We start from the raw sequence: 27,877 nt of genomic DNA, 5'->3' as shown, positions 1-27,877 counted from the left end.
ACTCAGTAGGCCAATGCTCACTTTATGAATTATTTCTCAGGAACACATTAGTTTTTATAGCAATTTCTGCGTGTACTGACAGACTGGAGGCATCGTGAGTGCCAATAAGGAGAGGCATATGCATTACTTCATAGTTACTATGTTTATTTCTTTGCAGCTCCATCCCTTTCTTAGGAGTGTCTCCTTCAACAACTCTGCCGGAGAAACTGTATCTTTTGGTGAGAACAGGGAAGTAGAAACTGGCTTTGATATTACCAACATGGTCACTTTCCCAAATAACTCCTTCGTGAGGGTCAAGGTTGGAAGGATGGATTCGGACACTGCCCCAGGTCAGGAATTCTCCATTGATGACAATCGAATGATGTGGCACAGAAGCTTTCACCAGGTGGGGCATAATTCCTACATCCATGAGATATAGGAAAACAATGGTATTGCACTTTTAGATTTTCCTCTGCACTGCATAAGAACATAAGATGAGCTTGCTGGATCAGGCCAATGGCCCATCTAGTCCAGGATAATACCCATGGCCAGTCTCGTTCTGCATCTGGATAGGCATGTATGTGACTGTTGGCTTGTGCCTCTCTTTATCCCTGGGTATTTCATGAATCTCTTGTCAGGAATAAAGTGTTTGTTGCTTCGATGGGAAAGAAGCAGGGACTATGGAGTTTGTGGTCAGCTGTTCTTTCTCACCAACAGTGGAATGAGGAAATTGACTTCTTAGATTGAGGAAGACACAAACCTACATAGCTTTAGGTGCCAAGTTGAAACATTCCTCTTCTCCCAGTTGACCGTCAAATTAAAGTAGCTCTGGACTTTTGATCTGGGGGTTGTATTCTTTTGGTTGTTACTGTATAAGGTAGATATTTGTGTTTTCAAACGGAAAATGACCCTGGTTGTCAGAGTTGGACCTGAGCACAAGACCACTCTCCACACAGTCTCCAGATTTGTAGCTCATTCTTGGGACTACACTTCTGTCCTCCACAAGAAGCAGGATTGTTGTACATGTGCTAAGATTGGGAAATTGGGGGTGGAACAGGTATTAATTACATTTTGTATGGGGACAGTAGGGGGAATGCTGGTGAAGGAGAATCCCCAATCCTCTTTCTCATTTGCGTCCTCATGCATTCGTCCTGAATGCCTGAAAGGGGCTCATACATGGTCAGTTTCAGCATCATTTTCTTTATTTTTTTTTAAATAAAAACCAATAAAAAAGGAAGTGAGTAGCTTAGAACAGAGTTTCGAATGAGTACTTTAGTGTCTTCCTACGGCTTGTTTGAAGAAAAAGGACACAAAAAGTACTAATGATTTCTCTGTGCTGTAATGTTTATGTGTTTATTTAAATGGAAAGGTTCCACCCCTTTCGGTATGTAACCCAAATTGCCCTCCTGGTTCCAGCAAGGAGAAGAAGGAAGGTGATCCATTCTGCTGCTATGATTGTGCTCCATGTCCTCAAGGCAAGATTTCATCCCGGAAGGGTAAGAGACACAGGATATATAATTTTCAAAGCGTATGTCATGTTAGAAGTTGAGGAAAAGAAAAAAAATAAATCAGTAGTAAAGTGTGCATTTTTCTACATGTTGTTTGATTGGAGAACCGCATCACAAATGTTTAGAAAAGTATAGATTTTTTAAGGTCAACTGTACTTTGATTAATTTGTTGGTTCAAGGAGTGCTATTTAGACAACTTTCTCATTGAAGTGGCATAAAAAAATCAAAATTCTCCTCCATCCCAATTGGCAGATAGCCCTCACAAAGGAATATGGAGCTTCTCAAAAAAAAAAAGGAAGAAATGGTTTGGTGCCCATTATCTAATTTTTGTCACAGGTTCAGTGACCAAAATGCACAAATGATATGATTTGGTAAGGGACACCTATCTTAGTTCAGGCAATAACAAATAAACAAGTGTCTGATTGATGCGCGATCACACACCTAGTTGGGGTGGAATGGATTCATCACAGGGTGTGGGGGTGGAACGGGTCTGGGAATGGAACCCCTGTGCAAAAAGGTAATGGACTGTACCTGTTCCGAACAATAACAATGTGGTTTATGGGAAGTTAGCAAGTCATCACAGGACACCCCACATAACCCAACACAAAGGTTGAGGTGGGATTCTGATGCATCACTTTCAATCTGGTTATTGTAAATATGTGTGATAAATCTAATTTAACCTTAAGTGTACCATACTCACAGCAGTAGTTGTTACTATCCTAACATCTGAAATCTGAATGCATTACTTTCTTTTCAGATATGGATGACTGTGTTGGGTGCCCCAAAGATCATTATCCCAACATGGAACAATCACAATGCATTCCAAAGACCATCAGCTTCCTGTCTATTAAAGAGCCTCTGGGGATGAGCTTAGCATTGTTGGCTCTTTCTCTCTCTCTCCTCACAGTGGTGGTCCTAGTCATCTTCATTAAACATCAGGACACACCCATTGTCAGAGCAAACAACCGGGACCTCACCTACACTCTCCTCACATCCCTCCTGCTCTGCTTCCTCTGCCCATTGATTTTCCTCAGCCCTCCAGAAAGAGTGAGCTGCCTGCTCCGACAAATGGCTTTTGGCCTTGTTTTCACAGTGACCGTTTCTTGCGTGCTGGCCAAGACTATCACAGTGGTTCTGGCCTTTGTGGCCACCAAACCAGGATCCAGAATGAGGAAGTGGGTGGGGAAAAGACTGGCAAGCGTCATTGTGTTTTCTTGTTCCCTTATCCAAGCTGGCATTTGCACTGTGTGGTTAGGAACCTATTCCCCATTCCCTGATTCTGACAAGCACTCAATGATGAGAGAAATCATTCTGAGTTGCAACGAAGGGTCTGTTGCCCTGTTCTACTGTGTCCTGGGCTACATGGGATTTTTGGCCATCATCAGCTTTGTTGTGGCCTTTTTTGCCAGGAAACTGCCTGACAGCTTTAATGAGGCCAAATTCATCACCTTCAGCATGTTGTTGTTTTGTAGTGTTTGGATCTCCTTTGTTCCTGTCTACCTGAGCACCAAGGGGAAATACATGGTGGCTGTGGAGATCTTCTCCATCTTAGCCTCCAGTGCTGGCTTACTGGGCTCCATCTTTGTTCCCAAATGCTACATCATTGTGCTGAGGCCTGATCTGAACAGCAAGGAGAAGTTAATAAAGAGGAAATAATAAATTATACCCTCATCTTTTGGGTTTTTTCTACCAAACTATGAGCAATATAAGCTCTCTTTATCCACATCATTAAATTATGTTGTGTTTTACATGTTGCAATTGCTGTGTTAAAATCCCCTATGGTTTCTCTGAGACAGGAGCGACTGATCTTGTTTTAACACTAAGGTTTATTTGAAAACCAAAAAAACTGCCATTTGTACCACAAAATATTAAGACCTGACTAGAACCTCAGAGGGTAAATGATTAGAAACTGAACAGGAAAAAAATAATACATTGAGAGGCAATTTCTTTCTTTTTTTAAGTCACATTCCTTTCTAGATTATTTTCCTCTTGGTAAGGTTTCAGTGGAGTTGCTTCTGTCATGATTAACAAGTCTCAGAGCTTTCAGTACAGCAAGACCCCACTTCCTCAGGGTTATGTTCAAGTGCCCCCCACACATAAATGAAGATTGGATAAGTGGGGAGCACCCTCTGAGACTCTTTGAATGTCTTCTCTACTGCTCCCTTTGCATTCCAGATCAAAAATACTGCACCTAAAGTACACACATCTGGAATTTTGGGGGCTGACTGGAGGATGTGTGGATGTGCTGCTTCTGCTACTCTTCTATGCACATTAGCTGTCAGGTGGGGGGGGGGGTGAGCAGCAGAAACAACCCCCTTCTGCATCTCCAGTCTCTTCTCTACCCTCACAAGCCATGGGAACTCTCCAGCTCTCTCTCTCCATTTCTGGGTATTAATTAAAGTATTTGGTTCTTTATAGTGTGCAGTGAGGGATGCCTGTGGTCATGGGCTAGACCATCCCTGGAGGGTTTTTTATTGATTGGAAGAAAAAACCATATATTGAGAGGCATTTTTTTAAAAAAAAGTCTCATTCCTTTCTAGATTATTTTCCTCTTGTTCTTGGTAAAGTTTCAGTAGGGTTGCTACTGTCATGATTAACCAGTCTCAGAGATTTCAGTAGGCCTACAGCGAGTCCCCACTTGAGCGTTATGTTCCATTTCTGGGTATTAATTAAATGATTTCGTTATTATTCATGTGTACTGAGGGATGCCTGTAGTTATGGGCAATATATGCTATACCATATATACCGCCCTCACCAACGAGTTTGATCCCTAAACCTAGATCCTGACATCCAGAGAATTCTCTTTTTTTGGTACCTGTTTTTCATTGCTTGCAACGCAAACCACATACAAAACTCATTCCTTTTCACCACTCTTTTGTCTTGGTATAATTGTCAGAAAACTAATGAAGTGGTGTTCAGGTGGGGAATTATAAGATGTCAAATTAATCATTTGCACTGGTCAGCATTGGTAAGAAACTGGCCAACTGTTCTTTTCCTTGTTGCTGTTAATTCTGCATGCCCTTTAGTTGTCCCATAAACATACAAAAAACACTTTGGATGAGAAATCAGAAGCAGGGGTTTCTTTGTTTTTGGGTCATTTTCTGATATTCCTGATGTAAAGACAGCTTGTTATTATCTCACCTATAATTATCACTCTCAGCATGGCTAAGTCTCCCTTGGATAATGTCTCAGTAGATTTCCAGAGAATACTAACCAATGTCAAAACATGGGTATGAAAACCTCTTCCTGCCATTCTAAGCAAGGGAGTGGACAGAGGAAGAGAAATGATTTTCACTTTTCTCTTAATAAAGTTGTAAAATCTGTGGATTGTTAGAGAAGTGGCATTTGTGACAATGCAGAATAGTGTACTGGGGGTGGTTGTGAAGCAAGGTTCATGTGCTGGGTGGAAATAAGGGTGTTTGATGAGAAAGATTATTTGCTTCAGTATGCTGCTGTTTATTGTGCCCCTTCTCTTTCATCTGCCACATTTGGTGTGCAAACAGACCACGAGTTGCACCGTCAATGATCTGTCCAGAATTCCACATGAATACTACCAACCTGGTGATCTTATTGTTGGCGGACTTGCTTCTCATCTCTTTGCTTCTTTTGACAAAGAAGACTTCAAAGAAAGGCAAACTATCCATCAACTTCTTAATACCAAGTAATGACAGCAAATAATCAGACAATACTGATTATGTATTGACAGCAAATAATCAGACAATAGACCAGCTCTAACCAGGTCTATTCAGAAGCTAGTTCTGCTGATTTCAGTGAGTTTAACTTCCAGACAGATAGGGGGGGGGCATTTACAAAGTTGAAGAGTTGGCTTGGAAGAAGGGAGATGCAGATCTGAATGTGTCAGTGAGATGAGAGAGCCTGGTCTTGTTGATGTGTTCTCTCCTACCCACATCCCCCAAATCTCTTCCAAGGACTCACAGATTAAACCAGTGTTTTTCAACCACTGTTCCGCGGCACACTAGTGTGCCGCGAGATGTTGCCTGGTGTGCCGTGGGAAAAATTGAAAAATTACTTTATATATAGTCAATATAGGCACAGAGTTAAATTTTTTAACATTTTCTAATGGTGGTGTGCCTCGTGATTTTTTTCATGAAACAGGTGTGCCTTTGCCCAAAAAAGGTTGAAAAACACTGGATTAAACCTCCCTAGTTTAAAATGGAAATCCCTTCTCTGTTCTTAATCTTCTCCTCAGAAACTCTCTTGTGAAGGGTCTTAAAAACTCTCTTCTCCTTTGAGGTGACGCAAGAATAGCGCCTGATATTCTCATCCAAGTCAGGCTAGACAATTGTGTTTAATATTGATAGACAGGGCCTGGATCAGATACATTCCGACTGTATTCATCTGAAGGTAGTGATCAGTGAAGAAATGTCAGTTAACTGTCAGCTGGGAGATGTTATGAGGGAGGTGTGAGTTCCAATTGAGCGGTAAAGATCAGATTTTCCTGGAGGAAAATGGTAGGACTAGGAAAAGTCAGAATGAGCCCCACATTAAGCTAAAATGCTGCTCAGTTTTTACCCGAAGAACATTATAAAAGCAGATTTCTTAAAGGAGCCCATCTGTCCAATCAGACAGGAACATAATCTGAGGAGTTTCCCATTCAGAAGCAGATTGTACCTAGCTGCTAAACTAATCTGTGAGTGAACTTGACAGGAGTGGAGGCTTAGGGAAGTTGGTATGGAATGAAAGGCTTTAGAGGCTGGTGTCAGCAAGAGCATCTCTTGGGTGTTCAAAAGGTGTTATCAAGTATATAATGGACCCCAAAGTACACATCAATATTCCTTTATTGGGAAGGGGAGAATTCAAATCATTTCATATTTAAAGGTGAACCTACCAAACTTTGTTTGCTCTAACTATATATCAAAACAAAAACACAGCCATCATTTTAAATTCACACTTCTCCAAGTTGCTCAATGCAGTTCTCCAGCCAAGCAATGTAAACAAAATAAATATATGTAGGCAAAGTGTGCATAAATATGAATACATTAGTGTAAGTGGAATAGAAGTGGAATACAATGCATTCTTTCAGTGGGAAATGTTCTGCAGATATGAGTATATTAAGGCACAATTTGCACTAAAGTTCTAAAGAATCATAAAGAAGCCCATTAAAAATATATATACATAGGATATCACTGAATGATAATCATTAAAATTCTCATTGCAGTTTTGTGCCAAAGAACTACCAGCATATTCTGGCCTTGGTATTTGCTGTCAAGGAGATCAATGAGAACCTCAAGATCTTACCTAATATCACACTGGGATTGCACATCTATGACAGTTACTGTGATGAAAGGATGACATACTGGGCTGCTCTGAACCTTCCCTCCACACTTAGACCCAACTACAAGTGCAACATCCAGAAACACCTGATGGCCGTTATTGGGGGACTGGACTTTGATACCTCCGTCTACCTGGCAAACATCTTGGGCGTCTTCAAGATTCCCCAGGTAAGATACTGCCTTGGGGATTTTACACATTCACCATGTTGTCTTCTATCTAGAAAGGATTTTTTAAATATAGAAATAGTTGTGAGAGACAAAGGAGAGTGATCCTGCCCTTCACAAAAAGTGTTCCCAGTGTGTTTTGCACAGTTAAATGCAATGCGTAGCATCAAGCTGTCCGGTAGCATTAAGCCATCAGCATAATAAAAACATGTCTCCAAATTCTATTCTGATGACTGACACCTTTTTCCCATGGGCTACTGGTTGGAGAAGGAAGCTGCTCTCTTGCAAAGATGGACACATTATGGCACTTGATGGGGATTCTGTGTGTTAGTGGTTTGAGAGAGGAAGGGAAGAGAAGATGGCGTGAAATCAGGAGCTGAAATGTTGTGGTGAAGCAACATGAAAGAAACAGGGGAGAGAAAAGCAGCAGCACAGGAAGGCATAGAGCTCAAAGTGGATAATGAAAAGGAGGGGGGAGGAGAGGAAAGCAGGAGTTCAGGAAACTGGGCATGCATGGGTGGCAGAGAAGGAGGTGGAGGCTGAGAAACACAGGGTTCAATCTGTCACCCCTCCCAGCTTTCTGGAACCTTCCTTCTTAAGGCAACTACCTGGCTCATTTACACGATGCTCCTTTATTTCCTTTTAGCTCACTTATGGCTCATTTGCCCCAGAGCATGCTGCTCAAAGCCAATCCACTTCCTTCTACAAGATGGTGCCCAATGAAGCCCATCAGTACAATGGGATTGTTGAGTTACTTCTGCACTTTGGTTGGACATGGGTTGGGTTGCTTGCTAGAGAAAGTGACGGTGGAGAGAGATTTATTCAGACGCTGAAACCTCTGCTCTCCCAGAAAGGCATTTGCTTGGCCTTCTCAGAGACAATCCAAAAAATGACATATTTGGTTGAGTATTATGACATGTTTCCCCACTGGATTCAAATTTATCAAGATATTATGGAAAGTGAAGCCAAGGTGGTGGTTGTCTATGGAGGAACAAAGTCCATGCTTGTCTTGAGAGAAATAGTAGCACTTGGTGAAATGGAAAATGTGACCATGACATCTGAGGGCAAGGTGTGGATTCTGACAGCACAGCTGGATTTCACAGCATTGACCTATCATGTGAGCCAGGATATGCAAGCCTTCCAGGGTTCCCTCTCCTTTGCAGTTCACTCAAATGTGGTACAAGGATTCAAATCCTTTCTTGAGGCACAAAATCCTTTTGAGGCAAAGGGAAATGGCTTTGTCAAGCAGTTCTGGGAACAAGCATTTCTCTGTTTATTTCCAAACTCCAACACAGAGGAGCAGGCCAGTGGAACCTGCACTGGAGAGGAGAAGCTGGAAGATCTCCCTTCATCTGGTTTTGAGATGAGCATAACTGGCCACAGCTACAGTCTCTATAATGCTGTCTATGCCATAGCACATGCTCTACATGCCATGTTCTTGTGCAGGACCAAATACAGGGCAGCGGTGGAAGGAGAGATGCAGGAGCTTCGGCCTTGGCAGGTAATGCCTATCATGAGATATAATTTATTTGACATAGGCAATGATGTGTAAAACAGCGCCTTGGAAAATTTTAAGCTCCATATTCTCTGTTTGTGTGCAGAGAAGCTGCTCATTGAGGACTAGTTCAGTGAAGAATCAGACTGTTCTGCTTACAGCTGTTAAGCAGGAAGATCCAATCCTGCCCTGTCCAGTGTTTTTTGTGAGCAACTTCCTTTGTGTGCATGGCAAAACATGCAGAAACAGAAGCATGGAAATACAGGGCGCAAAACCGTAAAATAAGCCCTTTCCAGTGAATTCCAGAATATCCCGCTTTCCTAGCACAAAAATAGATCACATGCTTAGCAGGACGTAACATGGTTTACTTACAAAACTCTTCCAACTTCAAAAGTTTTTTGGAACACAGCACTCAGAAAAATGTTGCAGAAGTAGAAGACATAGCTTGGTTACAAAATGGTAAAAGTTCCTAAACTTTTTATTGGTACAGAAAATGGTAGTTTCAGATTACATTCTTATCTGGAAAAACAGGCTTCTTAATTCTATGCGACTGTAGGGAGCAGTTCAGAACTCCACACACACAAAATTCACATATAGAGTGAGCAGAATGATAGGCTTTGTTGCCCATTTCTTCCCAAGGTAAGGGGAATGGATATAGGCCAAGCCTGTCAGAACACCTTGTTGTTTAGTCTTTTAGTCATGTCCGACTCTTCATGACCCCATGGACCAGAGCACGCCAGGCACTCCTGTCTTCCATTGCCTCTCGCAGTTTGGCCAAACTCATGTTAGTAGCTTCGAGAACACTGTCCAACCATCTCATCCTCTGTCGTCCCCTTCTCCTTGTGCCCTCAGTCTTTCCCAACATCAGGGTCTTTTCCAGGGAGTCTTCTCTTCTCATGAGGTGGCCAAAGTACTGGAGCCTCAGCTTCATGATCTGTCCTTCCAGTGAGCACTCAGGGCTGATTTCCTTCAGAATGGATAGGTTTGATCTTTTTGCAGTCCATGGGACTCTCAAGAGTCTCCTCCAGCACCATAATTCAAAAGCATCAATTCTTCGGCGATCAGCCTTCTTGATGGTCCAGCTCTCACTTCCATACATTACTACTGGGAAAACCATAGCTTTAACTATACGGACCTTTGTCGGCAAGGTGATGTCTCTGCTTTTTAAGATGCTGTCTAGGTTTGTCATTGCTTTTCTCCCAAGAAGCAGGCGTCTTTTAATTTTGTGACTGCTGTCACCATCTGCAGTGATCATGGAGCCCAAGAAAGTAAAATATCTCACTGCCTCCATTTCTTCCCCTTCTATTTGCCAGGAGGTGATGGGACCAGTGGCCATGATCTTAGTTTTTTTGATGTTGAGCTTCAGACCATATTTTGCGCTCTCCTCATTAAAAGGTTCTTTAATTCCTCCTCACTTTCTGCCATCAAGGTTGCGTCATCAGCATATCCGAGGTTGTTGATATTTCTTCCGGCAATCTTAATTCCGTTTTGGGATTCATCCAGTCCGGCCTTTCGCATGATGAATTCTGCATATAAGTTAAATAAGCAGGGGGACAATATACAGCCTTGTCGTATTCCTTTCCCAATTTTGAACCAATCAGTTGTTCCATATCCAGTTCTAACTGTAGCATCTTGTCCCACATAGAGATTTCTCAGGAGACAGATGAGGTGATCAGGCACTCCCATTTCTTTAAGAACTTGGCATAGTTTGCTGTGGTCGACACAGTCAAATGCTTTTGGGTAGTCAATGAAACAGAAGTAGATGTTTTTCTTGAACTCTCTAGCTTTCTCCATAATCCAGCGCATGTTTGCAATTTGGTCTCTGGTTCCTCTGCCCCTTAAAAATCCAGCTTGCACTTCTGGTAGTTCTTGGTCCACATACTGCTTGAGCCTGCATTGTAGAATTTTAAGCATAACCTTGCTAGCGTGTGAAATGAGTACAATTGTGCTGTAGCTGGAGCATTCTTTGGCACTGTCCTTCTTTGGGATTGGGATGTAGACTGATCTTCTCCAATCCTCTGGCCACTGCTAAGTTTTCCAAACTTGCTGGCATATTGAGTGTAGCACCTTAACAGCACCATCTTTTAAAATTTTAAATAGTTCAGCTGGAATATCATCACTTCCACTGGCCTTGTTATTAGCAGTGCTTTCTAAGGCCCATTTGACTTCACTCTCCAGGATGTCTAGCTCAAGGTCAGCAACCACACTACCTGGGGTTTATAAGACCTCCGTATCTTTCTGGTATAATTCCTCTGTGTATTCTTGCCACCTCTTCTTGATGTCTTCTGCTTCTGTTAGGTCCTTTCCACTTTTGTCCTTTATGATGGTAATCTTTGTACGAAATGTTCCTTTCATATCTCCAATTTTCTTGAAGAGATCTCTGGTTTTCCCCATTCTGTCGTTTCCCTCTATTTCTTTGCATTGCTCGTTTAAGAAGGCCCTCTTGTCTCTCCTTGCTATTTTTTTGGAAATATGCATTCAATTTCCTGTATCTTTCACTATCTCCCTTGCATTTTGCTCTCCTTCTCTCCCCTGCTATTTGTAAGGCCTCATTGGACAGCCACTTAGCTTTCTTGCATTTCCTTTTCATTGGGATGGTTTTCATTGCTGCCTCCTGTATAATGTTACAAGCCTCCATCCATAGTTTTTCAGGCACTCTGTCCACCAAATCTAAATCCTTAAACCTGTTCCTCACTTCCACTGTGTATTCATAAGGGATTTGATTTAGATTGTGTCTTACTGGCCCAGTGGTTTTTCCTACTTTCTTCAGTTTAAGCTGGAATTTTGCTATAAGAAGCTGATGGTCTGAGCCACAGTCATCTCCAGGTCTTGTTTTTGCTGACTGTATAGAGCTTCTCCATCTTTGGCTGCAGAGAATATAATCAATCTGATTTCGATCCTGCCCATCTGGTGATGTCCATGTGTAGAGTTGTCTCTTGTGTTGTTGGAAAAGAGTGTTTGTGATGATCAGCTTATTCTCTTCACATAACTCTATTAGCCTTCGCCCTGCCAGTTGTTCCTTTTATCTCTTGACTCCCTACTTTAGCATTCCAAAAAACACCTTATTCTATTACATTAAACCCTTTATGTATTTATTAGACTCAAGCATCCTGGTTATATGAGGCTAGTTGGGCAGTGTGTGTGGGGGGGGAGATATCCAAGCATGGTCAGTCATGCCTTGGGATTTTCCCCATAGGAAACAATGCAGATCATTGGCTCAATATACGAATGCTTGCCCTACAAACCATTTCTCAGAAAACAGATTATATTTGCATGGCACTACCTCCTTGTGTTGACAGTCTGGAGGATTCCTGAACGTGAGAAAAGAGAGACATTTGCATTACATCAAAGTTACTCTTTTTCTTTCAATGCAGATCCACCCCTTTCTTAGGAGTGTCTCCTTTAACAACTCTGCTGGGGAGACAGTATCTTTTAGTGCGAACAGGGAAGTAGAAGCTGGCTTTGATATTACCAACCTGGTCACTTTTCCAAATAACTCCTTCATGAAAGTCAAGGTTGGAAGGGTAGTTGGGAAGTCTGTCCCAGGCCAGGAATTCACCCTTCATGACAACAGAATGGTGTGGCACAGAAGCTTTCACCAGGTGAGGTATCATTCCTACATCTATGAGAGATAGGAAAAGAGAATGTTATTCTACTTACAGATCATCAGCCCAGCACATACCTGCCTTTCAAGCCAAATTCTAAACATTTTTTCTGTGCACTGCTTAAGAATAATAGAATCTTAGAGTTGGAAGTCATCGCAACAGTCATGTGGTCCGCGATGCAGGAATCACAACATAAGATCTTGCTGGCTCAGATCAATGCCCAACTAGTGCAGGATAATGCCAATGGCCAGTCTGGTCCAGCATCTGGATATGGCTTTTGGATTGGGGCTCTTTTCATCCCAGTGTATTTCATGAGTCTCTTGGGAAGAAGAAGGTGTTTGCTGCTTGCAGTTGAAATGCTGGTGGCTGAGAAGGAAGTAGGGGCTGTGGAAGTTTGTGGGTAGCTATTATTTGTCGGCAAGTGTAGAATGAGGAAAGGGGCTTCTAGATTGGGGAAGAATCCGCTCTCCCCAAGACGCCTTGCCTGGCACCTCCCTTTGTATCTTTAGGCACCAGCCGAAAACATTCCTCTACTGCATTTCTTAGACTTTATGGGGTGTGTGGGGGTTGAATCACACCCAAGCTACCACACCTTTCAATTATACTAGGGTTGACATATTTCAGGACACCCTGAAAGTTGTTGAGCTTTTTTTTATTATTGTTTATTACAAAAATGCCAAAATCCCACGATTTTTCGTTTTACTTGCCAAAGATCCAGGACAAACCTCCACCTTCCATAACTTTCCCCAGGATGTCACTTTGAAATCACAGACATATGGCAGCCCTAATTTTACTGAGACACCTAAGACAAGCTATACATTCCATTATTCATGTTCTTTTTTAAAAACAAAAACAAAAAACAAGTGTGCTTATGCTAGCCACTTGTATCCTAAGGGAAAAGGAACAGTAGGCAAGAGTGGAGGAGAATTTCATTTTGTCTAGAATTTCATGGAAACTGGCCAAATTCATACCTCTCAGACTAGTACACATATTGGAACATCATTGATTATCCTTCAGGTTTCACATTTCTGTGGATCTTGTGGTATAGTCTCAGCTCAAAAAAGGACCAAAGAGAGCTGGACCATAAAGAAGGTTGATCGCCGAAGAATTGATGCTTTTGAATTATGGTGCTGGAGGAGACTCTTGAGAGTCCCATGGACTGCAAGAAGATCAAACCTATCTTTTCTTAAAGAAATCAGCCCTGAGTGCTCACTGGGAGGACAGATCCTGAAGTTGAGGCTCCAGTACTTTGGCCACCTCATGAGAAGACTCCCTGGAAAACACCCTGATGTTGGGAAAGATGGAGGGCACAAGGAGAAGGGGACGACAGAGGATGAGATGGTTGGACAGTGTTCTCGAAGCTACCAACATGAGTCTGACCAAACTGTGGGAGGCAGTGGAAGACAGGAGTGCCTGGCGTGCTCTGGTCCATGGGGTCATGAAGAGTCGGAAACGAATGAACGACTGAACAACAGGATAAAATACACTTGAAAATGCATCTGTTAAGATAAAATGCATGGCAGGGAGTGTGAAGGGGGCTTCTAAGAACATTTGGCTGAAATTGTTTACACGACTCCTCATATTTGGGGAATGAGATAAGAACACAAAATTCCTAATCACAGGGAGGCTTCTCAGTGTGTTCAGCCTGTCAGAGCTTTCTGCTTAGTATGCAAAGATTATTGGTGGAACAGGTATGGGAACAATATGGGCTGAGCTGGTGAGACCACACTCCACAAAGTCTCCACATTTGTAGTTCATTTTTGGCACTACGCTACTGCCATCTCCACAAAGTGTGTTGGGTTTTTTTTTAACACTTGCTATGATTGGAAATTGAGGGTGTAAAAGTATTACTTTATATTACTTTATATAGGGGGACAAAAGGGGGCAGGGCTGCCAAAGTTGAACTCTCAATCCCCTTCCCAATTTCAGCTGTCAATCATTCTTTCTGAATGCCTGAAAAGGGCTCAAACATGGTCAGTTCCAGCATTTTTTATGTTTATTTAAAAAAACAAAAAACAAACCATGAACAGCCAAATGAGTAGCCTGGCACTGTGTTTCGAATAAGTAGTTTAGCATCTTCCTATTGCCAACTGGAAGAAAAAATAAGCCAGAAGCGCTACTTACTTCTCTGTTAAACTGTTTATCTGTTTATTTAAATGGGCAGATTCCACCCCTTTCTGTGTGTAACCCAAATTGCCCTCCTGGTTCCAGGAAGGAAAAGAAGGAGGGGGAGCCATTCTGCTGCTATGATTGTGCTCCATGTCCTCAAGGCAAGATTTCATCCTGGACAGGTAAGAGACACAGGATATATAGTTTTCAAAAATAAGTCATGTTAGAAGTTGAGGAAAAGGAAAAATATATAATTGGTAATGTGTGCATTTTTGTACATAGTTTGATTGGAGAACTGCATCACTAGTGTTTAGAGAAGAACACATTTTTAAGGGCAACGTGTCGTTTCAAGGAGTGCAATTCAGATAACTTTCCCATTCAAGTGGCGTAAAAACCAAATTTCTCCTCCATACGTATTGGCAGACAACCCCCATAAAGGAATATGGACCATCCCCTAAAAAGAATCTGTTTGTCATCCATGATGTAATCTTTGTCACAGGTTAAAATACAGCAGGCAATTTTGAATTAAATGCACCAGTGATATGACTTCGTATGAGAAACCTTCCTTAGTTCAGGCAATAACAAGTAGACATGCCTCTGAAAGATCGTACACCCGGGCGCAGTGGAATAGATTCAGCATAGGACGTGGGGTGGAACGGGGCTGGGAATGGAACCCCTGTGCAAAATGGTCATGGACTGTACCTGTTCTGAACAATAACATTGTGTTTATATTGAGTTAGCAAGCCATCACAGGACACCCCACATAACCCAACACAAAGGTTGAGATGGGATTCTCATGCATCAGTTTCAATCTGGTAACTCTGGAAATATCTGTGATAACTCTAATTTAACCTTAAACGTTCAATACTCACAGCAGTAGTTGTTACTGTCCAAACATCTGAAATATGAATGCATTACTTTCTTTCCAGACATGGATGACTGTTTTGGGTGCCCCGAAGATCACTATCCAAACATGGAACAATCGCAATGCATTCCAAAGACCATCAGCTTCCTGTCTTTTAAAGAACCTCTGGGGATGAGCTTAGCATTTTTTGCTCTTTCTCTCTCTCTCCTCACAGTGGTGGTCCAAGCCATCTTCATTAAACACCAGGACACACCCATTGTCAGAGCAAACAATCGGGACCTCACCTACACTCTCCTCACTTCCCTCCTGCTCTGCTTTCTCTGCCCACTGATCTTCCTCAGCCCTCCAGAAAGAGTGAGCTGCCTGCTCCGACAAATGGCTTTTGGCCTTGTTTTCACAGTGACTGTTTCTTGTGTGCTCGCCAAGACTATCATGGTGGTTCTGGCCTTTGTGGCCACCAAGCCAGGATCCAGAATGAGGAAGTGGGTGGGGAAAAGACTGGCAAGCGCCATTGTGTTTTCCTGTTCCCTCATCCAAGCGGGCATTTGCACTGTGTGGTTAGGAACGTCTCCCCCATTCCCTGATTCTGACAAGCACTCAATGATGAGGGAAATCATTCTAGGCTGCAATGAAGGGTCTGTTGTCATGTTTTACTGTGTCCTGGGCTACATGGGCTTTTTGGCCATTGTCAGCTTTGTTGTGGCCTTTTTTGCCAGGAAACTGCCTGAGAGCTTCAATGAGGCCAAATTCATCACTTTCAGCATGTTGTTGTTTTGTAGTGTTTGGATCTCCTTTGTTCCAGTGTACCTGAGCACCAAGGGGAAATACATGGTAGCTGTGGAGATCTTCTCCATCTTAGCCTCCAGTGCTGGTTTACTGGGTTCAATCTTTGCTCCCAAATGCTACATCATTGTGTTGAGATCTGATTTGAACTGCAGGGAAAAGTTAATAAAGAAGAAATAACCTATCATCTTTGTTTGTTTGTTCTATCAGAATATGGGCAAATTAATCTCTCTTTTTCTACATTGTATAACTATGTTGTATCTTATCTGTTACAATTCCTATGTGCAAATCCTTTAAAAATCCTCTGCGGTCTCTCTGACACAGGGATTCCCAATGCTTTTTTGACCTTACGGTGTATTTGAGAAACTAAGAAGCTGGCGGAGATATTTGTTCTGTTTTTTGCTAGCTAAGGAAGCTGCAGGCATTCAGACCCATGCTTAATCAATTGTGAATGTTTGAGGTTTCCTGGAGAGTTAGTGCATCTTTTGTTTATTCTCACTACCTACAGTGGTGCCTCGCAAGACGAAATTAATTCATTCCGTGAGTGCTATCGTATAGCGGAAATTTCGTCTTTCGAAGCACGGTCGGAGGAACGCGGCTTTACGGGGTGGGGGGGAACACCACAAACATTTTTGTTTTGTGAGTCGCAGCCATAGAAAACTTCGTCTTGCAAAGCACCCTTTCGCTAGCGAATGCCTTTCGTCTAGCGAGCTTTTTGTCTAGTGAGGCATTCATCTATTGAGGTATCATTGTATTTAAAGCAGTGGGAGGCATTATAGTGACCCAGAGTGCCTTTAAGTAACTTTGACACCCCGGCAATGTGCTGTCTAAAATGTTTAAGGTATTATTGGACTTTGGAACAAAAGATGAGCAAGTAAAATCCTCAATGATACATTGGGCAATAGACATTGGTCATAATATAGACATGGAAGCATGGGAACGATTGTGGAATATGGATATAAAATTTACAGCATGTTATAGTCTAAGAGAAAATTATATGAAAATGATATATTTATGGTATCTAACACTGAGTAAATTGGTGTGGGGATAACCAGCAGATGGGACGACCAGTAATCCCGGAGTTCCTGCTCCCACTGCGTCGTGTAAGGGTCCGCTGGCTATGATCTGAAGGTAGTTGTCGTGAGTTCTGAAAGTTACTGAAGGTTTCCGAAGGTTTTCTGCAGGTATCTGAAGGTTCCGGAGATTCTGGAGGTCTCCGGATAGAAAGATAGGCTACGCTAGATAGCGGCCAAAACTTAGAAGACCAAATAAATGCTTTTGAAATAAAAGAAATAAAAACTAAGAGACTGCAGTCAATGGTGAAGAAGCTCTCAACTGCTCTGTGCGGCTGGTTTTGCTTTCGGTTTCTCTCTGGCTTGTCTCGCGCGTTCTCCACACACGCTACAGAGAGCAGAGGCTATTTATTAAGAAATCAAACATCGTCAATACATATACAAGAACCAATCCCAACCTTGTCTCTAAGCTAGTTTCTGGGCGGGAAACTATCAACTGACCGTTACATTGGCTAAATTAGCGCGCTTTGCCCAAACGCGGAGGGATCCATGCAGCAAACTCTCTGCTAGATCCTTTGCCCTTCCTTCCTAACGTGGAAGGTTACCTTAAAGTAAACATAAACAAACAGGTGCAGGAGCACCTTAAAAACGTATTCCCACAAATTGGCAAAAATGTATAAATCTAAATCAAATAAGTGTTGGAAATGTAAAGAGAAAGAAGGTTCTTTTTAACGTATGTGGGGAATGATACTGGGAAATGATATATAAAGAATTGAAAAGGATGTTTAAAATAACATTTGTAAAAACAAACAAACCAGAAGCTTTTCTTTTGATAATTATAGGGACAGAACTTACTCATGTATGGGATTACAGCGGCAAGAATGTTACTCGCTCAAAAATGGAAAGAAGAGGTCCCAGCAAAGGAAGAATGGATTCAAAAATTTATGGAATATGCAGAAATGGCAAAACTTATTAGAAAAATAAGAAATCAGGATAACAAACATTTTATAAAAGAATGAAATGGTTCATTGAATATTTACAGATAAATTGTAAACAGATAAGAACACTGCATTTAATAACCTGCAGTTTTATAAGAGTATATATTTAAAATAGATGAATAAATGAGCAAATTAAGTTAATTTGGATATGCAGAACATATAAAAATAAATTTAAGGAACCACAGAAAGAGGGGGAGGAGTCAGATTTTAAAATGTTAAAATGATTGTAAAACAAGTGAAATATATAAACCTGAAAGCATTTTTAACAAATTTTTAAGTTACAATACAGATTGTCCACTCACTGCCATAAGATCACATAATGATCACTCCAATCCCCAATCCAACACCACTGTCATATTGGCTCACTGAATATCCTCAATAGGCATCCAACCCAACTGGTTGGCTAAACATTTTCAATCGTACAATGCCCTCCACAGACACCTCTGTGAATGGTGATGGCATTAAAATATGCTGTTCAATAAAGAGGGGGAAATGGGAAACCAGGGCTGGATCTAGACAAAGCAAAAAAGCATTTCAGGAAAACGTGTTGTAAACTTTATACAGTGGTACCTTGGAAGTTGAATGGAATCCATTCTGGAAGTCCGTTTGACTTCCACAAGGTTCGGAAACCAAGGCACAGCTTCTGATTGGCTGCAGGAAACTTCTGCAGCCAATCAGAAGCTATGGAAGTAACGTCAGACGTTTGGGTTCCAAGGAAAATTCGAAAACACTTTTGGTTTTCGATCATTCGCAAGCCAAAATGCTCGACTCCCAAAGTGTTTGAATACCAAGGTACGACTGTAATGGCAAATCATGTTGGCGAAATATGGAACTCCACAGCGCCATCTGGTGTCACAGTGTTATAATGCATATCGAACACTTTTTCTTCACCATTGTGGCCGAGTCCCGGATCGTGTCAAAGGTATCTTATTTGGAGATGATAGTCACCGATGGTATGTGAGGCATTCTGATATGGCAATGCTCCAGATATTATTAACCCAAGCCACTATTGGTATATAAGAGGTTTCCTCTCTTGGGCAATAACCAGTTGCTGTGAGCAGGGAGGGAAATTTATTCTTTAGATTTAAGGGTAGAATTTGGAGTCAAAACTAGTGATAAACAAAGGGAAGAGGGAGGTTTTGGAACTAACAAGTTCTTGTTTTAAAGATTTAAAAGCCTATACTTCCATGTTTACTTTACTGGGTATTTTGTGATTTAAAATCTCTGCTGGGATTCTCTCATCAAAGAGTATTTACTTGCCCCAAACCTGGATCCTGGCATCCAGAGAATTCTCATTTAATACCTATTCTTCATTGTCACCAACACAAACCACCTGCAAAACTCAGTCCCTTTCACCATTCTTTTGCCTGTCTTGGTATGATTCTCAGTAAACTAATGAACAGATGGTTGAGTGGGAAATTTTAGGAGGTCTGATAAATTATTCCACTGGTCAGCATTAATAACAGACCCACTCTTATGTCCTTTCTCATTGGTTAATACAATATTTACTTTTATTGGCCCAAAGATGGACAGAACAGAACATTACGAGCAGGTGTTCATGCCATCTGTTTGATGTACCTGGTGTGAAGAGCCCTCGTTATTATCTCATCTGTAATTACCACTCTTGTCATGACAAAGTCTCCTTTGGATAATGTCTCAATAGATTTCCAGACAATACCAGCCAAAGTCTAAATATAGGTATAAAAACCCCTTCCTGCCAATCTAAGCAAGGGAGAGGGGGCAGAGGAAGAGGAAGGATTTCTGCTTTTCTCTTTGTCAAGTTGCAATAAAAGATTCTAATCTGTGAATTGGTGTGGTTCCTGTCAGGCAAAATATCGTACTGAGTGAGGTTGTGAAGCTAAGGTTCATTTTCTAGATGGAAATGAGGGTGTCTGATGAAGAAGAATATTTGCCTCAGTATGTTGCTGTTTATTGTGCCCCTTCTCTTTCATCTGCCACATATGGTGTGCAAACATACAAGCTGCACCATCCATGATCGGTCCAGAATTCCACATGAATACTACCAACCTGGTCATCTTATTGTTGGGGGACTTGCTTCTCACCTCCTTACTGCTTCTGACAAAGAAGACTTCAAGGAAAGGCTAACTACCCGTCAGCTTCTTAATACCTTGTAAAGACTTCTTATGTCACGTAATCAGATGTCACAAAAACATCCCCCAGCTCTAACCAGGCTTACTCAGAAGCAAGTTCCACTGATTTTCACTGGGATTTACTTCCAGGCATAGGTGGGGGTGGGTGGGGCAATTGTTGAAAAGCTGAAGGGTTGGCTTGGAAAGGAGGAGGTGGAGACCCTAAATCTATGCTTTCTAAGTCTCAGGCAGCAACCCTAAGTCTATGGCCTCTGTTGATGTCCAGGTGTGGTGGTCAAAGTTTGAGGCCTTGTGCTCTTAATGTGGTGTAGGGCTGTTTGGTGATGGCTTCTTGGTGAGAGGGGAAGAGAAGAAGGGGGGGGGAGAAAATTGCATCTTAATATTTATAGACAGGACCTGGATCAGTTACATTCACTCCAATTGGTCCGGGCAACAAATGACTCTGATTGGCTGAAGGTTCTGATCAGTGAAGAAATGGCAGTTAACTGCCAGTTGGGAGAAGGAACGAGGTGGATATGTGGCAAAGACCAGAGAAAGCTGAGGTGAAAGTGTACAGATAAGGCTATTTATCCTCAGTGTGTTAATAATATTTTGAGGTGAGCATCAGAACAAATGAGCCGGTGGAAATTTCAGGTTAGGAAGCAGATTTTTTAAACCAATTCAACTGTCCAAGCAGCCAGAAATACAATGGGGGGGGGGGGGTGTTAAGTGGCAATTTGTATCTAGCAGTTGTTTAACCAATCTGTGAGTGAATTGGGCAGGAGTGGAGGTTTAGGGAATCTGGTCAGAGGATGGTGTCAGCAACAGCATCACTTGATCTTGTTCAGGTACATGTAGGACCCCTAAATAAATATATGTACAGTATTTCCTTATTAGAGAAGGGGGGGGCGGGGAATTCAAATCACATTTAAATGTGAACCTACCAGATTTCTCATGCTCTAAAAAGATGTTGAAATCAAAAGAGAGCCATCATTTGAAATTCACCCTTCTCCAAATTTTACAGTGTACTTCTCCAGCCAAACAATGCATACAAAAATGCGTATCCTGGGGTAAAACGACCCCAAAATGCATGTATTAGTGAAAGTGTTACACAAGTAGAATACAATACATTCTTTTAACAGAACTTGTTTTCCAGATATTTGTATATTAGGGCACAATTTGCCCTAAAATGCTGAAGAATCATCAAGTGGCCCTTAAAAAATGCATTGCACGCATTTGATACAATTGCATACAATGATACAGCATAAAATTCTCTGTGCAGTGTGTTGCCAAAGAACTACCAGCATATCCTGGCCTTGGTGTTTGCTGTCAAGGAGATCAATGAGAACCCCAAGGTCTTACCTAATATTACACTGGGATTCAACATCTATGACAGTTACTTCAATGAAAGGATGACCTACTCGGCTACTCTGAACCTCCCATCCACACTTGTACCCAACTACAAGTGTGACACTCAGAAACTTCTGATGGCAGTTATTGGAGGACTTGACTTTGAGACCTCCCTCCTAATGGCAAACGTCTTGGGCATCTACAAGATCCCACAGGTAAGATCCCCCATTGGAGACTTCTCACTCATTCACCATGATCTTTTCTATCCAGAAAGGTTTTGTATAGCAAAAAATAGTTGTGACTCCACAAAAAGTGTTTCCAGTGTGCCTCACACAATTAAATAAAATGTTTAGCATAAAGCTGTCAGATAGTATTTTTTCCTTATATATAATTTTTATTAAGTTTTACAATTTTATATTCAACACAATCACCAATACTACAAAAGGGAACATATGAATTCCCATCTCCCCCCCCCCCATGATTTCCCTCAACTTCCTCTTCTGGTTCTTTAAATATTTACTTCTCCTGCCTGTCTTATTCTATCTTGATTTTGTAATATTTTAATTAAATATTGTTATATTCTTGTCATTTTGTACCAGTTTTTTCCAGTTACATCTTAACACTTTGCTATTTCCCCATTATTACATCTTAGTTTTTATGCTTGTGTTCTTAGTTGTAAGTGTTTACTCAAACCCTGCTAGTGAGTCTACTTATTTACAATGTTTCTGGGCAAGCATGGGTGGCAGAGAGGGAGGTGGAGGCTGAGAAACACAGGGTGCAAACTGTCACCCCTCCCAGCTTTCTGGAACCTACCTACCTTAAGGCAACTGGCTCATTTACACAATGCTCCTTTATTTCCTTTTAGCTCACTTATGGCTCCTTTGCCCCAGAGCATGCTGCTCAAAGCCAATCCACTTCCTTCTACAGGATGGTGCCCAATGAAGCCGATCAGTATATTGGGATTGTTGAGTTACTTCTGCACTTTGGTTGGACATGGGTTGGGTTGCTCGCTGTGGATAATGACAGTGGAGAGAGATTTATTCAGACCCTGAAACCTCTGCTCTCCCAGAAAGGCATTTGCTTGGCCTTCTCAAAGAAAACCCCAAAAACCACATATTTGGCAGAGTATTATGATCTGCAGTCCTACTCAATCCAAATTTATCAAGCTGTGATGGAAAGTAAAGCCAAAGTTGTTGTTTTCTATGGAGAAACAAACTATATGATTGACTTGAAAGAAATGGTAGCACTTGGTGAATTGGAAAATGTGACCAAGACCTCTGAGGGCAAGGTGTGGATTCTGACGGCACAGGTGGATTTCACAGCATTGACCTATCAAATGAACTGGGATATGCAATTCTTCCATGGTTCCCTCTCCTTTGCAGTTCATTCAAATGTGGTACAAGGATTCAAAGCCTTTCTTCAGGTCCAAAATCCTTTTGAGGCAAAGGGAAATGGCTTTGTCAAGCAGTTCTGGGAACAAGCATTTCTCTGTTTATTTCCAAACTCCAACACAGAGGAGCAGGCCAGTGGAACCTGCACTGGAGAGGAGAAGCTGGAAGATCTCCCTTCATCTGGTTTTGAGATGAGCATAACTGGCCACAGCTACAGTCTCTATAATGCTGTCTATGCCACGGCACATGCTTTACATGCCATGTTCTTGTCCAGGACCAAATACAGGGCAGCGGTGGAAGGGGGGGTGCAGAAGCTTCAGAAGCTGCAGCCTTGGCAGGTAATTCCTTCCATGAGATACATTTTATGTGACATGGGCAATGATGTGTAAATCACTACACTAAAAATGTTTGAGCACTTTGTGTAGGATCAGATTATCCCCTTGTTTGCAGAGAAGTTGCTCATGAAGGAGTAGCACAGTGTGGGATCAGACCGTCCCACTTACAGCTGTTAAGCAGGAGGATCCAATCCTGCAGTGCGCTGTGTTTTTGTGAGCAGCTGTATATGCAGAGAAACTGTTAGTGCAGGATGATCCGATCTCGCACTGTTCTGCTCCTTCACAAGCAGCCTCTCTGCATACAAGTTAATCGGAAGATCTGCAGACCCATGCAGAGAGCTGGGCACACTTGCCCTGTTCATCAAAAAGCTAAGCTGGTCATGGGGCCCTGCCAGGGCTTGCTGAAGTTACACTATCATGCCGAGAACACCATGTGCACCCCAGCTTCCTCATGCCTCGGACAAGCTCTACATGGGCCTCCTGGTCAGAAACAGAGAGAGTTGGCAAGGCGTGTAGCTGCAGCTGAGGAAAAAGCTAGGGAAGAGCAAGCACAGCACCCAAAGAAGTTGTCCCTGACCAGCAAAAAACAAACAAGTAACGAAGAAGACTTAGTGCATTTCTTTAAAGCTGTTTTAGGTATCTTAGTTGAGATCATTAAGGAATGTCATTCTTGTTGGAAATCCCGGGAAGCCAAGACCCAAGTTTTGGGTAAGGAAACCGTAGCAGAGATTTAACATGCACCGATCAAAGCACAGAAATATAGGCTGTAAAAATTTAAGATGTGCTCCTTCAGTGAATCCCACTGAAGGTTATAACATAGTTTTACTTACAAAACTCTTCAAAGGTAACATTCATGTGCTTTTCCATATAGCAGTCAGAAAAAATCTGCACAGGCAGTAAAACATAACTTGATCAGAAAATGGTAATAGTTCCTAAACAATTGGTATAGAAAACACTAGTTTCATATTCCATTCTTGTCTGAAACAAGAGAGGCAGATTAAATTCATGTGTCTGGAGGGAGCAGAGAATTCACACATAGGCTGACTAGAAAACAAGCTTTATTGCCCATGTCTTCCCAAAGTGAGGGGGCCTGGCAGGACAGCTTACTCCATGGTATTAACCCCTTCATGTTGAGTATATGAGGCTGGTTGCCCTCTTGCAACAGTGGCAGATATCCAAGCAGTGTGACCTAAAAGTCATTGATTTTTTCTCATTTCTTGTTCCGGAAAGCATTGGGATTTTCCCCATGGGAAACAATAGAAATTGCCGTTTCACTAGGCAAATGCTCAGCTTGCTAACCATTTGTCAGGGATGGCTTACTTTTGCATAGCAGTATCTATGTGTACTGACAGTCTGGAGACATCCTGAGTGCCAGTAAGGAAAGACACATTTACATTACTTCATAGTTACTCTTTTTCTCTTTCAATGCAGCTCCATCCCTTCCTTAGCAGTGTCTCCTTTAACAACTCTGCTGGAGAAACTGTATCTTTTGGTGAGAACAGGGAAGTAGAAGCTGGCTTTGATATTACCAACATGGTCACTTTTCCAAATAACTCCTTCGTGAGGGTCAAGGTTGGAAGGGTGGATGTGGAAGCCATCCCAGGCCAGCAAATTTCCATTGATGACAACCAAATGGTGTGGCACAGAAGCTTTCACCAGGTGGGGCATAATTCCTACATCCGTGAGATATAGAAAAACAATGGTATTGCACTTTCAGACTTTCCTCTGCACTACATAAGAACATAAGACGAGCTTGCTGGATCAGGCCAATGGCCCATCTTGTCCAACATCTGGATATGGCATAAACGTGGCTCTTGGGCTGGGCTTTCTCTATCCCAGGGTTTTTACATGAGCCTTTTGTTAAGAAAATAAGGTGTTTGTTGCTCAGGGGGGAAGGAAATAGGGACCATGGAGGTTTGTGGGTAGCTGCCCTGTGTCACCAACCATAGAATGAGGAAAGGGGCTCTTAGATTGTGGAAAACTCAAAACAATAAATAAGGGCAAAGGAATAAATAAAATCCGCTGTCCCCCAAGGAGACTCGCTTGGCACCTTCTCTACATATCTTTAGGTACAATGTAAAAACATTCCTATTCTCTCAGGTGGTTATTATATTGAACTATGTATGGCCAACTAGATGCCTGTTGGTAACCCACAAGCTGAACATGATTGAGCACAAGACCACTCTTACACTTGTAGATCATTCTTGGCACTACGCTTCTGTCCTCTCCAAGAACCATGAGTTTTTACATGCCCTATGACTGGAGAATTGAGGGTGGAGCAGGTATTACATTATGTATGGAGACAGTGGGGGGCAGGGCTGGTGAGGATGAGCCCCCAATCTACCTCCCACCTTGAGCCCTCATGCTCAAAGAGAGTCAGTTTCAGCATTATTTTTTAAAACCATGAATAGCAGAATGAGTACCGTAGTTTAGTGTTTTCCTGCTTCTAGCTGGAAGGAAAAGTAAGCCAAAAGTGCTACTAATTTCTGTGTGCTAAACTGTTTATCTGTTTATTTAAACGGGCAGTTTCCACCCCTTTCTGTGTGTAACCCAAATTGCCCTCCTGGTACCAGCAAGAAAAAGAAGGAGGGGGAGCCATTCTGCTGCTATGATTGTGCTCCTTGTCCTCAAGGCGAGATTTCATCTCAGAAGGGTAAGAGAAACAAGATAAACACTTTTCAAACATAAGTTATATTAGAAGTTGTGGAGAAAGTTAATTAAATAATTAGTATTAGGTGCATTTTTATATGTATTGTTTGGAGAATCTATCACAATTTTTTTTAGAGAATTACACATTTTTCAGGGTAACTCTACTTTGGTTCATGTATTGGTTCAAGGAGTGCAATTTAGATAACTTTCCCATTCAAATAGCAACAAAACCAAATTTCTCCTCCATCCCTTTTTACAGACAGCCCCCATAATGGACATTGTCCTAAAAGGAAAAAGTTTGTTACACACGACCTAAGCTCTTTCCATCAAAAGTTTCTTTCTGATGTTTAGTCAGAATCTCATTTCTTGTAATGTGAAAAAGGAGACATCGGTGATATTTCTAATCTAACCTTAAGAGTACCATACTAACAGTTTAGTAGCTGCTCTCCAAAGACATCTGAAATAAGAATGCATTACTTTCTTTCCAGACATGGATAACTGTGTTGGGTGCCCCGAAGATCACTATCCACACAGGAACCAATCACAATGCATTCCAAAGACAATCAACTTCCTGTCTTTTAAAGAGCCACTGGGCTTGAGCTTAGCATTTTTTGCTCTCTTTCTCTCTCTCCTCACAGTGGTGGTCCTGGTCATCTTCATTAAACATTAGGACACACCCATTGTCAGAGCAAACAACCGGGACCTCACCTACACTCTCCTCACTTTCCTCCTGCTCTGCTTCCTCTGCCCATTGATCTTCCTCAGCCCTCCAGAAAGAGTGAGCTGCCTGCTCCGACAAATGGCATTTGGCCTTGTTTTCACAGTGACTGTTTCTTGTGTGCTGGCCAAAACTATCACAGTGGTTCTGGCCTTTGTGGCCACCAAACCTGGATCCAGAATGAGGAAGTGGGTGGGGAAAAGACTTGGAAGCGCCATTGTGTTTTCTTGTTCTCTTATCCAAGCAGGTATTTGCACTGTGTGGATAGGAACCTTTCCCCCGTTTCCCGATTCCGACATGGAGTCTGTGATGAGGGAAATCATTCTAGGCTGCAACGAAGGGTCAGTTGCCCTGTTTTACTGTGTCCTGGGCTACATGGGCTTCCTGGCCATTGTCAGCTTTGTTGTGGCCTTTTTTGCCAGGAAATTGCCTGAGAGCTTCAATGAGGCCAAATTCATCACCTTCAGCATGTTCTTGTTTTGTAGTGTTTGGATCTCCTTTGTTCCAGTGTACCTGAGCACCAAGGGGAAATACATGGTGGCTGTGGAGATCTTCTCCATCTTGGCCTCCAGTGCTGGTTTACTGGGCTCCATCTTTGCTCCCAAATGCTACATCATTGTGTTGAGGCCTGGTCTGAATAGCAGGGAGCAGTTAACAACAAGGAAATAGCAAATTAGCATATTCTCTGTGTTCTGTTCTATGAAATTATGGGCACCAACCTCATATAATTACATTGCATTTTATGGCTGGTATCCTTTGCAAATCTCTATTTAAAAAGTTGGCTATGTGTGCTTTGTTACATCTGAATCAAGAAACTCTTTTGGATATAGTTTTTGTTTTGGACTTTGAGTGGGACATATAGCTTGAGTCATTGGATACTCCTTTCATCACATTGTAAAAAGAGAAGATCATCAATATATTTATATATAATGATGGCAGGAGAAACACCCAAAATAATAAATTGTCTTCAAAAATTGCCATCAGAAGAAAATGCCTGCTGACTTTGAGAAGGCATAGGAGTGGTTATCTTCCTTGAACTTAGAACAGGGGTAGGCAACCTAAGGCCCGTGGGCCAGATGTGGGCCCAATTCCCTTCTCAATCTAGCCCGCGACGGTCCAGGAATCAGCGGGTTTTTACATGAATAGAATGTGTGGCTTTATTTAAAATGCATCTCTGGGTTATTTGTGGGGCATAGGAATTCGTTCATCCCCCCCCCCCTTCAAAATATAGTCCAGCCCACCACATGGTCTGAGGGACGGTGGACCAGCCCATGGTTGAAAAAGGTTGCTGACCCCTGACTTAGAATAACATAATGAACACTAGGTGATAAGAATTTCTTGTTTGTTTGTATAGAAAACACAATGATTGCTTGCTCAAGTTTAGAAACTAGCTCAAACATAATGAGTTTGGGAACCCTTCCTTTCCCGAAACAAGCAATCTTGTCCTGTTTCTGAGGCATTCATCTGCAGAATGCTTTCATTCCCAGTAGTAGCAGAAGGAGGCAGCAGCTGTAGTAGGAGGGGAAAAGA

The 27,877-nt window shown here is 42.0% G+C and overlaps 1 protein-coding gene, 1 long non-coding RNA gene and 1 pseudogene across 2 annotated transcripts; all 3 read left to right on the top strand.

Annotated features, from left to right (window-relative positions):
• Positions 1-259: 259 nt before the first annotated feature.
• LOC117057954 (vomeronasal type-2 receptor 26-like) lies at positions 260-3,150 on the top strand. Its single transcript, XM_033168794.1, has 3 exons — positions 260-385; positions 1,349-1,475; positions 2,245-3,150. Exons 1-3 carry the CDS (start codon positions 260-262, stop codon positions 3,141-3,143), a joined length of 1,152 nt encoding a protein of 383 aa, XP_033024685.1. The 3' UTR covers positions 3,144-3,150.
• A 9,072-nt stretch (positions 3,151-12,222) lies between these two features.
• On the top strand, positions 12,223-27,016 carry LOC117057953 (annotated as a pseudogene).
• Positions 24,258-25,556, top strand: LOC117059262. The gene is made up of 2 exons (XR_004427904.1): positions 24,258-24,639; positions 25,507-25,556. It is a non-coding gene; the product is annotated as an uncharacterized LOC117059262 (long non-coding RNA).
• Positions 27,017-27,877: the final 861 nt, after the last annotated feature.

This window comes from Lacerta agilis, chromosome 14, assembly GCF_009819535.1.
Source record: "Lacerta agilis isolate rLacAgi1 chromosome 14, rLacAgi1.pri, whole genome shotgun sequence".
NCBI lineage: Eukaryota > Metazoa > Chordata > Lepidosauria > Squamata > Lacertidae > Lacerta > Lacerta agilis.
The sequence above is the reverse complement of the archived record's forward strand: the minus strand, read 5'-3'. Positions and strand labels throughout refer to the sequence as shown.

Coding starts and splice junctions, on each gene's coding strand:
- LOC117057954 (XM_033168794.1), top strand. CDS start 260: ATGGTCACTTTCCCAAATAACTCCTTCGTGAGGGTCAAGGTTGGAAGG. Junction 386..1,348: donor GGCACAGAAGCTTTCACCAG/GTGGGGCATAAT, acceptor TTAAATGGAAAG/GTTCCACCCCTTTCGGTATG. Junction 1,476..2,244: donor CAAGATTTCATCCCGGAAGG/GTAAGAGACACA, acceptor CTTTCTTTTCAG/ATATGGATGACTGTGTTGGG.